The sequence below is a fragment of the Coptis chinensis genome, chromosome 4 (genome assembly GCF_015680905.1).
Source record: "Coptis chinensis isolate HL-2020 chromosome 4, ASM1568090v1, whole genome shotgun sequence".
Classification (NCBI taxonomy): Eukaryota; Viridiplantae; Streptophyta; class Magnoliopsida; order Ranunculales; family Ranunculaceae; genus Coptis; species Coptis chinensis.
The window spans coordinates 5,208,567-5,223,606 of NC_141459.1; the positions used below are offsets into that span (position 1 = coordinate 5,208,567).

Here is a 15,040-nt window from a genome sequence, read left to right on the forward strand (position 1 = left end):
AGGACCGTCGGTATAGAATATCTATGCCGACGGATGTGTGTGGGATTTTATCCGTTGGTATAGAATATCTATGCCGACGGTTATGTGTGGGATTTTATCTGTCGTTATAGGTGACATTTGGCGACGGATTGGTGTGTGATGGTATCTGTCGGTATAGAATATCTATGCCGACAGTTATGTGTGGGATGTTATCTGTCGGTATAGGTCACCTTTTGCGTTGATGTCAGCTAGGGATTTTGTCCGTCGGATTTTTATTTTTTTTAATTTTTTTCTATTAATTTTTTTTAAAATACTCATATTTTGCTAATTCAATCAATATTTACCAAAATCCTACATTTGAATCCATACACAACTGTCTAGCATGAACTCATATATATATATATATATATATAACTTGTGCTCATAACACAAAAAAGATGTTCAATTCTCATCTTCAACTACAAAATAAGTTCACATCCTGAACTTAAAAGAGAATTCAGTCTAGCAAAAACCATATTTATGTGATTACTTAAGTACCTATTGAGTTCACATCCTCCACCACGTCAATTTAATTTCTTAAGTAATAGGGCAAAATAAAGATCGCTAAAGAGATGAAGTTAAATAAACACTTCAAGAAGACGAACTACGAGATGCAAACACCAAGAACTCTTTAGGCCAGATGACAGCTCCTTGCACAACTTGACCAAGCGTTCTTTGCCATGCATTGTGAGGGAAAGGCAGGATAGCATCAGCCCTACGCACGACTTGGACATAAACTTTGAAGTTCCCTTCTTCTAAGGTCCTTTCACCATACTCTGTGTTAGGGTCGACGTCTTGCACAACGCCTCTAGCAACAAGTTCAAGCGGCCAACCTCCACGCAACTCACAATCTTTGCCAATATAGTAGGCATTTTCCAGCTGAAAAGAAAACATTTTAATTAATAAAGATTTCACGTTAAAACAATACATACATGTAGATAGACATGCATTCTCTCCATTGATCAATAATGTTTAGTTTCAGGATTTGTTTTGAAGCTATGCAACACATAACAAGTAATCATTTCTGTGTTACACTTGAATTAACATTTGTTCTACATGAAAGTGAACATAACTAGATAATGAACCAAACAAAAGCCTAGATTTTTGTTACTACCAGTCATGCTGCCTCATTAATTTGATGACTCAAGATAACAATATAGGATTAACAACACTGACTCCAACAGTGTGAAAGACATGACAACGACAATTGAAATTAGTAACATATTACTACTTAATAGATTATATTTAGCTGTCGACAACATTTAAGAATAAAATCATTCACAATACCAAGAGATTAGGCCTAAACCTTACGCAAACACACTGATGACAATATGTTTACTAGCGCATTAGAAAGGGTGCCTATAGTTTCATGGCAGAGAGGATTTGAAAGCGGCTAAATTCAGAAAAATTCAGTTATCGATCTACTGTAGAAACTCTGCTGATTATGCTGTTGGTTCTGATGTGAGCTTGGGTCCGTTACGGTACTAGAACTGAACTAGGGTGATCAAACTGATACGACTTAGAAACCGGAATATCCTGAACAACAGCAGGCGCAACTGAATTAGGTACAACAGACTCTACAAAAAGGCCCTGAGCTCTTCACCTTTATATATTACATAAGCCCTACCCTAAAGTAGGTAGCCCCGAAAGCCTCACTCCACTCATAAGTTGCCGGGGTTGACAATGGAAAAGGCATATGGGTCGCGGAGTCATGGGAACGAGGAAAAGTCGTTATTTGGTGGAGAGCTCAATGTCATCCCAAATGAAGTCCCTGATTATGCCACCTTAACACCTTCTACCTCATAAACTATATATGAGGAGACTAGAGAGGAGCATTCTTGGCAATAGTTTTACCACCCTACAATATCCCTGATGAACTGACAAGTTTCTAAGTTCTAACGTACAGTAACAAACGCTTATGAATGATGCTCATAACTTGCAGAAATTCCCTAATCTGAAAGACAAAATTGAACAATACACACCGCTTAAAATCCCCAAGCCTTAAACTATTACAAAGTTGATTGATGTTGAAACTGCCTTTAACGCTATAGTTATTTTTTTATATTTTTTTTATCAGCAAGTGGTCTGCTCAAACACTCTTACATCAGGAAACTTACTCCAAAACAAAACTAGCAAACTACAGATTATCTGTACCCACACCATTCCAACCTGCCGTAAACCTGGTTCTGGTGTACCAAGACATAACTTATTGTCCTACTGTACAGTGTAAAATCTGTCACTTTTATCAGTCTACATATGGTTGTATCATTTAACTAATCCTGCTTACCAATGCAACAAACTCTGCTATTTTTTGGGTGCCTTGATGCATCCAACACACAATGATAAACCATATCACATGGAGGAACTAATCGAGAATTATATAGCATATCGACATCAAAATGATTAAGGAAATCAAAAGGGTATCTTTTGAGTATTGAAAGCAAATAACAAGATCTATTTATGAAAGCACATTTAAAGAAATAGAAAGGTCTGTTAGGACACAAACTGTACTCTAACAAATAAGTTAATAGAGAATACTAATATCTGAAGCATAATCGTTAGGTAAACTACAGACAAATTTCATTTCAAACCACAGTGAAGACGAAAGCCAAGGCGGGCAGCAAAGGCCATTCTCGATATCAGCAAGATGAACGCCTCTCAGGCCACTGCACTCTCTTGTGCACACCTCACCTCAGACTCCAGATCCACGTCCCTGATCTTGGGTTTAACTCGCAAGATACGGCCAAAAAGCCGTATCGCGCAAGCAAGCAAATAAGCCCCCCGATCGAAGATGAAAGCCAAGGCGGGCAGCAAAGGCCATTCTCAATATCAGCAAGATGAATGCCTCTCAGGCCACTGCACTCTCTTGTGCGCACCTCACCTCAGACTCCAGATCAACGTCCCTGATCTTGGGTTTAACCCGCAAGATTCGGCCAAAAAGCCGTATCGCGCAAGGCGCTCTTTGCATATGTGTAGTTCCGTCAGGCTCCCTCCCCTACTAATAGAATGGGTTCCATATGATGTTGCTCCTCGATCTCGAAGCAACAGTATGCTCCAGACAATTATTTAGCTCCTGCCCCTGCAACATATTGGGTCTCCCTTGCTGTCTCTACTCCCGCCCGGCTGTGCTTCTACCTTAGTTTTTGTCCTTTGGTAGTGGTGTCTCTACCTTTGCTCCTGGTATTGTTTTTTCAACTCCTGCCTTTGCCAATGATGGTGGAACCAGATCCAACACCTGTCCCCGCTATTGGTTTTGAAACGCCCGGGGGTGAAACCCAAGCTAACGCTTCCCTTGTATTTGCTTTGACTGCTTTCTTAACCCCTGCCTATGGTGCCTTCCCCTCCACTCTAGATGGCTATGCTTTATCCATAACAAGGAAGGATCATTTTCTCCTTGATCTCCATTCACAGGGTTTGAAGGCAGCGGGCAAGATCCAATTTCAATTTTATTGAAATTAAACAACACCCTGACTTTATTCATTAGATCTGAACTCTAAATAATCAAATCAGTGGAACCCAATTCAACAACTCCAGTAGAAAGTGGTATACAAACCATAGTCTGCAAACCCAATACTTGAGGTTGCTTAGCTCGATCACAAGACGAGCTAGCTAGCCTATCATACCCTTCAATATATAATTACTGTTACCCAATATACTATACAATTACTGTTAGCTGAAAGAGCCATAAATGAGGGGCAGCTGAAGTCTGTAGATAGTGGATACAAACCCTATCAGAACGAAATGGTGTTCTGAAATGGTTCCATTGAAGGCAATGTTTTCGTTGCCAGTTTCCACCAAACAATAGAGGTTATGAAGCACCTGGGTGGCATTAATATATTGTGATTATTTTTTTGGTTGTGTACAATTCCACTCAGAAACTTGATTCACCCATTTCCCCTAAAGTTAAAAATCTGAATTACATACGTAGACATGATGTACCGATGCTAAGCAATATACTATACAATTACTGTTAGCTGAAAGAGCCGTAAATGAGGGGCAGCTGAACCTATGGATAGAAGCAGACTCTACAGCTGCAATTCATGGTTTTGGTTGTAAGGAGATCCCTTAGAAGCTAAGCAGCAGTGAAGGACTCCCAAATGATCTACTTTAGATTGAAGAACTAGTATCTATTTGTTTCTTTGTCAGTCCGTAAAAATATTCAAAAGGCAAAGTGTCACATGGCCCAACACCAAACAAAATCAAATAATGCCTAGCTACACTCTACAAAACCCAAATCTCCACATAACCCAACTCACAAAAACAAGAAAATGAGCTCAACTGAAAACCTAAGTCAGAAAACAAAAAAGCAAACAAAGAGAAAGTTATTGATAGTTACCGGAGCAGTACTGTGATGACTGGCATGAGAATGTGGCGATGGAACATTGTCGTTTAAAGTTCCCCTTTGGCTCATAAACAGGCCTCTAACCTCTTCCATGTGCCTCGACATTTTAGCATCCATATTCGCCTCCATAGTCTCGATCCTCCTCTCAAGGAGAGTATTTGCCTCCATCAAGCCATCATTCTTTTTCATCAAAGAGTCTCCCTTTCGCAGTACAGTTTTACAAACCCCTGTACCTAGACCTCGGAAACGACCTCTTTTATCTGGCCCAACCACCTGTTTTCATTGAGCAATTTATAGCAAGTACAAAAACTAAAATAAATATCTATCATGATATTTAAACAACTATACCATAGCAATTCGTCTCGGACAAATCATATTGCGACTCACGGATGCTCGAGATGTGATTCTTAATCGAATTACGTTAAAATTACAAAAATAAGATGAAAGTCATTCATTTTAAACTAAAGATGTATATATAAGCTAAATACATACTAAAACACTAACCAATACTTCCCGGCTTTGTGGAACAGTTTCCTTTGGTTTGTGAATAAGCATATAGAGTGCCGCCTTGTAATCTCCGATTCAGGAATACCTTTCTCCAAAGCTAGCTCGTTCCGAGCTATAGCAACTGAAGTTCTGCCAAGAGATGAAGGCATGATCTGTTGCTCGTGATTCGGTTTGTTCCTTGCACTCATGGCCTACATATTTAAAACAATGTCAAATCAAACTAACATGAAGCACTACCTATTAAAACATTGACACATACCTTAAACTTATCTGTATTGCAATAATCAACAAATTTGTGCCAATCCTCCAAGGGAATGTTACGTGGCGCAACTTCTTTCACCAAGGAAGGATCTTCATCTTCGACAAAAGTTTCATACAACGTGTGCTTGTAGTTCCTCCATGCTTCATTCAGTTTACGCTTGTGTGTAGTCGGTATCTATCGTCTTCTCATATTCAAACACAAATTGGCATCCCAAAGTCTTAACAACTTTGTCTTTGAGATCCTTACCAATATGTCGCCAATCCTCATAGCATCTTGGAAAAAGTCGACGAGCAATGTATCCCAATCTTGTGCCAAATTCACTAACAACATCTATGGGTGTGACTGGTTGGCCTTTTCGGTTAGTCTGCATTACAAGTTTCGGAAGTGGTTGACCCTCAATTTCTTCGATGCCAATTGAAGGGCCTCTTTTTTTAGAAGATGCAGTTCCGGATGAACCCGGAATGTTTGTGGCATCATCACCTGCACAAACAGACAACATGCCACAATTAAGCTTGTACCATATCATAATTATTAAAAGAAATCTTAGATGTTAAACTTAAATTAATTACCCATGTCTTCATTGAGCTGATCATCATCCAGTGAGTTTGAACCACCAGGTGAGTAGTGAGTGTCCATGTTCACTAAATAAAATGTGGAATTTCAAAGATAGCATACAGTCAAATTATAAGATTCTAATAACATAACATAGGGAAAAGAAGTTATTAATCCTATACTTGTGCTGATTTTCTGCTCCCATGATGACACTTCACAATCAATTATAATAGTTTAATGACATAAGGACATAACCAATGACATAAGGGCATAGCCAATGACATAAGGACAACCAAATAGTTTAATTTTATATAATGCAAGAACCAACAAAGAAATTCACAAGTCATTGCAACCAACAAAATACATAGCATGGAAACAAAACAGTCCAAAAAATAAAATTAAAAAAAAAAAAAAAAAGACAACGACCAAGTCATGGTCTAGGGTCTATTAGATCTTTGTCTCTTTTTATTTCTCCTATTCTCAACAACCACAAACACATCTTCTGGGTCATTAGGTACTAGATCATCCTCCATGGTTTCCACATTGGAAGGCCCTCCTATATCAATATTAATATTTATCGTTCTATCATCTGATAGCAGACACACTTCATCATGATCAGAATACAACTTTTTTGGAACCTCTATGACTACATGCCAATCAGGATCCATTGGATCCCTCGAATAAAAAACCTGTGCAGCACGCTCCGCGAAAATAAACGGTTCATCAGCCATGCGGTCTGAACTCATTAGGTTAGACAAGTTCACCAATTTAAGGTTTGCTTCTACATCTATTTTCACACCAGTTTGGGAGCATTTTACCCAATCACACTTGAACAAAACAGGCTTGTACCCCTCTCGATACTGTAGCTGGACAATTTTCCGAAGAACACTATAGTATTCGACATAGTCTTCAACTGGATATTTGTCCTTAGCACTACACCGAAAAGTAGTCATGCATCTTGTGCTAACACATTGTTTTGGTTCCTTCGTGCTTTCGTTCATGATCCTTGGTGACAAAGAAAACCATTTACACAATACTTTGTGTATGTTGTTGCCAAACCTGTAGGTCCTCTCACAACATCTTTGAACTGGACATCATTTGACTCTATGTACTCAACCTGTGTTTTCAACCATGATGTGAAATTATCACACAAAGGTATCCTTAAATGGCACCCCTTCCTCCGGTTCTTCTTCTCTGGTCCTCAAGAAATTTGGTGTACTTCCTACATATTATTTAACATGTTAGAAAGAAATTTCATTTGATTAAACTAGTATGCAATTCCAAACAATTATGTCAAGGTATACTTACTCCTGCCAATAATCATATTTAGCATGGCTTTTTAATACCCAATTACGTGCCTGTTCATACTCAACACCTTCTAACCCATAGCCATGACCCACACCAATTGGCCCAACCTCCTTGATAGTATGATCATGAATCTTATCAAACAAATCAGGTACAAGTGGAGCTTCATTTTCAGCCATCCTATCAAGTTTCTCTAGAATACCACCCCCTCCTTTATAGCCTGCACAATGAATAAGGGTCTCTTCTTTCAAGTAACACTCCGCAATACAGCCCTCGGGACGTGCTTTGTTTGAGACGGATCCCTTATAAGTCTTCATCATCCTTTAAACGACAAGGAACACATTATAGGAATAACATTAATAGGAAACAGAATTTGCAAGACAATAATTACAAAACTAATACCTTTCAAATGTATACATCCATCTCGCCCAAACAGGACCACATTCACGAGCCTCCTGAGCAAGGTGAATGGGCAAATGCATCATGATAACAAAAAGTGATGGAGGGCAATGTCTCTCGAGTGCGCACAATGTCTTAATCATATTTCTTTCGAAAGTACATTGAGTGTTTTAGACATCTATTGTTCTAGCACATAAAGCACCAAAAAAGTACAAATGCTTTTGATGATAGATCGAGCTTCCTTTCTCGCCATCTCTATAGGCATGTTGAATTGCTACCGGGAGCAAGTGCTTTGCATCAAGATGTGATAGTCATGTGACTTCAATCCCTTTAAATCTACTGAATCAGCCTTGACAATATTAGACCAATTACTACTAAAACCAATGGGCACACTTTCAGATTAAGAATGTATCGAGAAAGCATTTCTTCTCCACTTTGTTAAGCCAAAAATTCCGGCTTCATAACGGTTTTACCATTCACAGGATAACCAATACCTTCTTTTTTAATTTTCAAAAGCTTCAAGTCTTTGCGTGCCTTGTCATTATCCTTGGTCTTCTTTTCGAATTAAGCATCATTGCAATCAAGATTTCACAAAAATTCTTCTCAATATGCATGACATCAAAGTTATGAGGGATTTGGAATGTACTTCCAATAATCCAACCCAAAGAATCCCGACCTATTGGTAAAACACGATTCACCTTCATTTTCTTGGTTATCATCGCACTTTCGGTAACATTGTGTTTACGTTTGCCTTTCCCAACTTTTGTTTTAAGTTCATTGTCATAGTATCAACCTCGATCCCGTTAGCCTTCTTTGGTGGCTCCTCTAGCTCTTGAGTTTTATCATAGGTGCTTTCTCTTGTATCATTTCTGGCTTCATCTAACAAAGGCAACCAACGTCTGCTTCTCATGTACACATGCTTACCTCCATTGCGAAGCCAAAAAGAAGCAGTCTTTGGACCACAAGCTGGACAACCATGTTTTCCTTTAGTCTTACAACCGGAGATATTTCCATAAGCTGGAAGGTCATGTATTGTCCACATCAAAACAGCCCGCATTTTAAATACGTCTCCTTTTGATGCATCTTTTACCATTACTCCTTCATGCCACAAGTCATTCAACTCCTTGACCAATGGTTGCAAAAACACATGAATATCTTTACCTAGCTATTTTGGACCTTCGATGAGTGCTGTGAGCATGGTGAATTGGGGTTTCATGCATAACCAAGGTGGAAGGTTGTAAGTCACACACATCACAGGCCACGAACTATGCAATGAGCTTAATGACCCAAAAGGATTGAAGCCATCAGTTGCTAGCCCCAAACGGACATTTTCGAGGCTCGGCAACAAAAATCGGGTATTGTGTATCAATTAACTTCCACACCCCGAGTCAACCGATGCCCCAAAGTACCTGGAGGGGACTTTCCAATTGAATGCCAACGCATAGCCTTTGCTACCCAATCCACTCTATATAATCTCTTTAACCTATCTGCTAGTGGAAAATATCTTAAGATCTTAGCAAAGCACCGGACGACCCCTTTCTTTATTTCCTCAATGCTTAAAGTTTTAAACCTCGAGACCCCACAAATATGACAAGAAACCTTAGATTTGTAGTCTCCCCAGTATAACATACAATCATTTCTGCACGCATCAATTTTATCATACTTCAATCCTAAATCTTTGATTATCTTATCCGCATGATACATATTTTTTGGTGTGTTATTCCCACTTGGAAGCACCAACTGGAATAGTTGAAGCAATGCAGTAAAACTTTGGTCAGTTCACCCATGTGTGATCTTCAAATTAAATAATTTCACTACAAATCTAAGAACGGTGAAGTCCTTATTTCCAGCATACAATTCACTCATCGCCTTACGCAAATTAGAACTAAACTTAACATCTTCAAATAAGTCATTTTCAAATAAGTCATTTTGTTCATTATGTTCTCCCATTAGCGTATCCAAATTATCACCACCAAGTTCTCCCACCACAGTGTTAAGGGCATTAGCCATGTCCGTTTCATTATATGCATTATCACGAAAACCTGATCCTTGTTCAACATACTGATTTTGTGCTACTTCACCATGCACGAACCACACATTATATGTTTCGTCAAAGCCATGCCTAAAACAATCTACTTTGACGTCATCATGGGTCTTGGCCGGGCCTTGGTTTAGGCATTTGCCACATGGACAGGGTATGACCTTTTTATTACGATGGTGTATCTTCGTGAACTCCACAAATTTCTCTAAACCAGCTATAAAACGCTTATCTGGATATTTCAAGGAAATCCAACTTTTATCTATCGATGAAGCGAAAGCATCCATACCACTATATATAACAAAGAAAAGCTAGTATGTAAGAAGCATCAACCAAATCAGATAATTAGGCATCAAATAAATCTATGATTTAGCATTCTAGAATGCAATACTAAGCACCTCACCATACAATGCAATGCATCCATGCTAAGAATTAAATAGATGGAGAACTAGAATAGCATCATTTTCCAACAACAATTTTCATGCAAAATATAACAGTTAAATTGTTGATTGTCTACACATGCCCTAAACCTAAAACAAAATAACAATAACCCAAAATTTCTCAAATCTAAGCCATGAATTAATACAATTATTTTACCAAAATAATAAAATAAATAAAGCATTAACAAAGTGCAATTAATAGAACCAGATCTAAACTATCTATAAATAAAACTATAACCTTAACACCAATACTCAAAACAACGACTTTATAAACTATATCGTATAAAAAAAACCATCTATTTATAAGCTCAAAGTGAAAACACCAAATTTGCACAATCATTTATTTATAAGCTCAAATCCATATCTGTGTAGTTTAGGTTGTACTAGATCTATTGTGAAGAAATAAGCCATTTTTCACTGTAATTTGCTTGTAGCTCTACAATTCTACATTACTACATACATGCAATCTCATCAACAAAGCCACAAAGGGATGAAAGTCCCTAAAGATAATTGCCTGAACTAGCAACGAAGGCCCCAAATGCCCCCAATCCCACTACAATGTATTGGAGTACCTATTATGCATGTGGAAACATGAGTAAAGAAAAAGCATTCATTATTTCTAAAGCAAGCATGCTCCGAGAAAGTCATAATTATACCCCAACGACAACCAACAGGTATCCAGTTGAGAAATGGAAGTTCATTAGCATTCTGTAAAGATGCTTTAACATGGTTTATGGGAACATCAAGCTCCTGGGTAGGTGAAATGATGAGAGAGACAAACCTTTTTTAAGACCATGTCTCACTCGACTTTGAAGACTACGAAAATGTGTCATATGCCCTCAAGAGTGATCCTCTTCAAATATGTATTCACTCATTATCAATGGCCACACCAATATCGTTATGCCTAGTTAGATTCAATTCACCAAATCAAAAATGCCATTATGTCCAAAATCACACACTCTTCTCGTATTTTGGAACAGAAAAGGAGATTCCCTATAGTTGGATACCCACTCTAGAACATAAATATGAGATAAAAGTGCATGGTTAGATGGAACCAATGATTATCCGACCGCCAAACTTAATTACGTTATTCTAATCCCAATGGTCTTACATTGGTGGGTTTAGAAGTCTCAAAAGTATAATGTCCTCCAAGTTTAGCTACCACGCCAACATCAAACCACATAATATATAACCATAAACTCCCCTTCCACTACCGACTACACTATTTTCAGTACCCGTTAGTTTCATATATTCTGCCTTTCTAACCTCAACAACTATTGCAATGGCTTCTGCTCTCACAAACTTCTTCAACTTGCTCGTTCTCTCAACCATACTCATCATCAAAAATGGAGAAAACTCTGAATGGATTTCTGAAACCAAACTCTTGGGACAAATGAAGGAGAAATTCAGCCACCTTCATTTCTACTTTCATGATACTATCGATGGCGGCAAACCATCAGCAAGCAAATATAGCTGGACCGAAAGTCCCGGATTTGGAACTATGATGATTACAAAGCGATCCCTTGACGAAGGACTCGAGCTCACGTCCGAAACTTCGTGGAAAAAGCTCAAGGTATATATGCATCGGCAGCTCAAAAAGAGTCGGGTTTGCTTATGGTCTTAAATTATGCCTTCATGGAGGAAAATATAACGGTAGTACTTCATCCAATAAGGGAGATGTCAATTGTTGGAGGGAAGAATTACTAAGTCAATTGTTTGGGGAAGAATTACGTACTTCATCCAATAAGGGAGATGTCAATTGTTGGAGGGATTTGGGCCTTCGTGGTTAAACTTCGTGGGTATGCACTTGCAAAGACTACTTGGTTTAATACCAAAGGAGATGCAGTTGTCGAGTATAATGTCACCGTACTTCATTATTGAAAATCTTATGCTTTCTGCTACTATTTTCAATTTGTTTCATCGTAGACCCGTAGTTCATAATGACTTTTTCTGGGGGAAATGGGCATTATCTTTTGGAATTTTTCCTAAACCACTGAAAATTTCCTGCTCTTATCAAATTTAAAGTAGCTTTTAGTGATTGTGTATCAGTAGTGTGCAAGAGCGTGTGTTTTTGTCCTTGTGAGTTGGTACTAGCAAGAGCTTGTGTCACTGTCATTCAATAATGTACTTGCTAAAAAGATGGTTCTGAACATATATTAAGAAGTTTCCTATCGAAAAAAGAAGAACATAAATTAAGAAGCTTAAGAATAATTTCATTGTTAGTACTTAGTATAACAAAGTGTAGACAGTGGAAGGAATTAATAAAACTCAACATGAAACCAGATGCATGCACTTGACCTGGGATTTTCAGAACTTGGATTACCACCAATAGAATTAGGATGTCTTATTAATACTATAGATGTTTTTCACTGAATAATCATCAGTCTTTAAGAAATATTTAGTGCGCTAACCTCAATTCCTCACTACAAAACTCGATCTACAAAATAAAGTGAATCTTTAGTGTGCTAACCTCAATCATCAGTCTTTAAGAAATCTTTTTGAGTTGACAGTTGCAGCAAACACTCATTACGAATGAGATAATAAATTTCCAATCACTAAAAAAAAAAAACCACATATCTAAACTTGAACTTCTAAACACCAAATTTCTTCACAAAAAGATTATAAATATCGATGCTTAAAGTGAAAAAGATTGAAAATTTACCTGAGAAATTAACGAGCAAAGATTGTGTTTGGCTGCGTTAGAACAACGAACGGGTCAGAAAAAAACACTTCTCTAGAAAAAACAATGACGACATTAAATCTTCAAGCTCACAAAACTATTGGGGGGAGATTTTCACCTTGGTGCCTAAATGTAAGCCGACGGTTTCCTGAAAATTTTTATTGTCTAAATAACAATAGAGCCACCGAGAAGAAATTTGGGATTTTAGGGTTGAATTTTGTTGCGGATTAGATCCCCAACAAAACCGTCGCCGGGTTGGAATAGATAAAAAGTGAGCTGTGACGGACCTGGGCTTTTATGCCGACGGATAATGTCCATCAGCAATAGAAGTATGGACTGGATCCGTAGGCATATCTATTTTCCATCCGTCGGGAAATGTCAATTTTTTAGTAGTGACATGTCTTCCTTAACCTCCTCTAATGGAGATTTTAGCCTAATATCATTATACTATCATTCCCAACACAAGAACAATAACAACAAGTCATAATTTAATAACTAATTTAAACTTTATAAAATCTAATTTTAACAATAGTCTAAGAATCAAAATGAAGGCAACCTAATTTATGAATTTAAAACAACTAAAATTAAATAAGAATTTAATTAATAACTAAATTGAAATGAAAACAAATACTTTATTATAAAACTAATAGTGATTCTAAATAATAATCTACTTTGTTCTAACACTAATTAATTGAAGGTAAAAACTAGATCTAAAACAAGCTATTCTAACTAATTAATGGAGTCTAACCTAATTTTCTAACCTAGATCTAGGTATGCTTAAGAGCTAAGTCTTCTCCATACAAATGGAGGAGACCAAATCCACTTTTTCGTGCATGGGATGAGGAGCCATATTTTGGGTCAGAAAATCGAGCCCAAAACCCAATTTCTTCAGTCCACAGAGGTTTTTTCAGTTGGATTTGACTTCCACTGACTTTTTGCCCACTTTTTCTCCTTTTATTGGGTCAAGGCTTAGATCATTGGAAATATCTTTCCGAGCCGGTCGTTTTGACATAAGGTAGGCCCAATTCTGAGGTCTGAGTCCAAAGATACGACCTTCGGAAGTTCTGCTGACTTTTGTGCGTTGTTTCTGCCCGCGTTGACTTTGACTTTTCAGCTTTTACCAGGCTTTAAAAAGGATTTTTCTCCTTGAATCCTAGCCTTTAATCACAGAACTTCTTAGCAACCAACCCTTGCTCCTTTATCTCACAAAAGGGGCGCATTTCTGCACATATTTGACTTCGAAGCCTGAAATACACAAAAGCACGATAACAGTACTAACTTTTCTTACTTATTAATCACATAATTGGTCTAAAGCAATATTGTTAAAGGGGTTAAAACAACAGTTTTGGGCTCTTATCAAACCACCCCCAAACAGCATTTTGCTTGTCCTCAAGCAAATATGAGAAATTAGAATGAGTAACTAAAAATGGAGTTCTAACTAATCTCGTTTCGCCGAGTGCGATTGCATTGACCATATGCAACAAGGCCTTAAACCACTAGGAATTCCCTAGTGGACGAGTTATAGCCTCATAAGAGTTTCCCAGTGAAGGTACTCACAAACTTCATTTATACTATAACAACTAAGAAATAAAACTATTGTTTCCTTATTTATGTCTCAATGATCTATACATCTCACTAGTGTTTAAACAAGAATGATCATTCTAAAACTTAAACTAATACATGCATAATAATCAAATCATCTTAAGATAAACAACTATACAATGAACTATGATATGAAATGCAATGCAGGTCCATTTCTGAAACTTTTAGGTAGTGTGCCTAAGTAGGTTTTCACAAGGAATGTGTCAAAACACATAACACTCTGATTTTTCCACTCAAGTTTGCTAACTCCAATGTGCAGTAGGCACACGTTTCCTCACAATCTCAATGATAATCCAAGGAAGCCGAGGTCGATCAAACACATCTACCACTTACTATCACACCAACCTATTTCTAATTGAGCTAGAGGTCTTATTAGGTGATACGGGGCGTAGGTGTTGGTTAAAGAAGGAAGGAAATGGATATTCAAAAAGACAAGTCTGACAAAGTAGGGTCTTTATATTATGTAACTAGAGAAAACCTTGTTCTTTTGCTTCTACACTTTGTTTCCATCCTTAGTCTTTTTATTTTGGCTTTTTGAATCTTTTTATTCTATTTTTGGAGTTTTTATTTTATTTCTATTTTTCTTTTTCTTTTATTTTCTTTTCTTTGGATGGAAACTTCTTTTCTTTTTCTTTTCTGAAGCAACTAGCTAATTTTTGTTTATATTTCTCTTCTCTTTTCTTCACTCATCCCATTTCTCAGACTTATCCAGATAGGTAGGCTAATTTTATTTTTTCTTTTGTTTTATTGGGTAAAGAATTTGTGGTTTGTGAAAAGGCTAATGAAAAAGCTCAGTGGGGCGACTAGCGGATAATAAATTTCATATAGGTGTGAATTTCTGGATATATCGATCTAAAGAGGGCCTAAATTCTCGCTTAGGATATGGTGTGGTGAT

At 37.5% G+C, this 15,040-nt stretch overlaps 1 protein-coding gene and 1 long non-coding RNA gene across 2 annotated transcripts; both read right to left on the minus strand.

Annotated features, from left to right (window-relative positions):
• Positions 1 to 402: 402 nt before the first annotated feature.
• On the minus strand, positions 403 to 4,703 carry LOC147501397 (uncharacterized). Its single transcript, XM_086603795.1, has 2 exons — positions 4,355 to 4,703; positions 403 to 897 (listed from the first exon to the last, which is right to left on the minus strand). Exons 1-2 carry the CDS (start codon positions 4,547 to 4,549, stop codon positions 610 to 612), a joined length of 483 nt encoding a protein of 160 aa, XP_086459921.1. The 5' UTR covers positions 4,550 to 4,703; the 3' UTR covers positions 403 to 609.
• A 730-nt stretch (positions 4,704 to 5,433) lies between these two features.
• Positions 5,434 to 12,607, minus strand: LOC147501398 (uncharacterized). The gene is made up of 3 exons (XR_015219809.1): positions 12,526 to 12,607; positions 5,699 to 5,770; positions 5,434 to 5,609 (listed from the first exon to the last, which is right to left on the minus strand). It is a non-coding gene; the product is annotated as an uncharacterized LOC147501398 (long non-coding RNA).
• Positions 12,608 to 15,040: the final 2,433 nt, after the last annotated feature.

Excerpts from the sequence above, each read along its gene's own strand:
- LOC147501397 (XM_086603795.1), bottom strand. The coding sequence starts at position 4,549 with ATGAAAAAGAATGATGGCTTGATGGAGGCAAATACTCTCCTTGAGAGG. Across the intron at positions 898-4,354 it reads GTCATCACAGTACTGCTCCG|CTGGAAAATGCCTACTATAT; the intron begins GTAACTATCAAT and ends TTTTCTTTTCAG.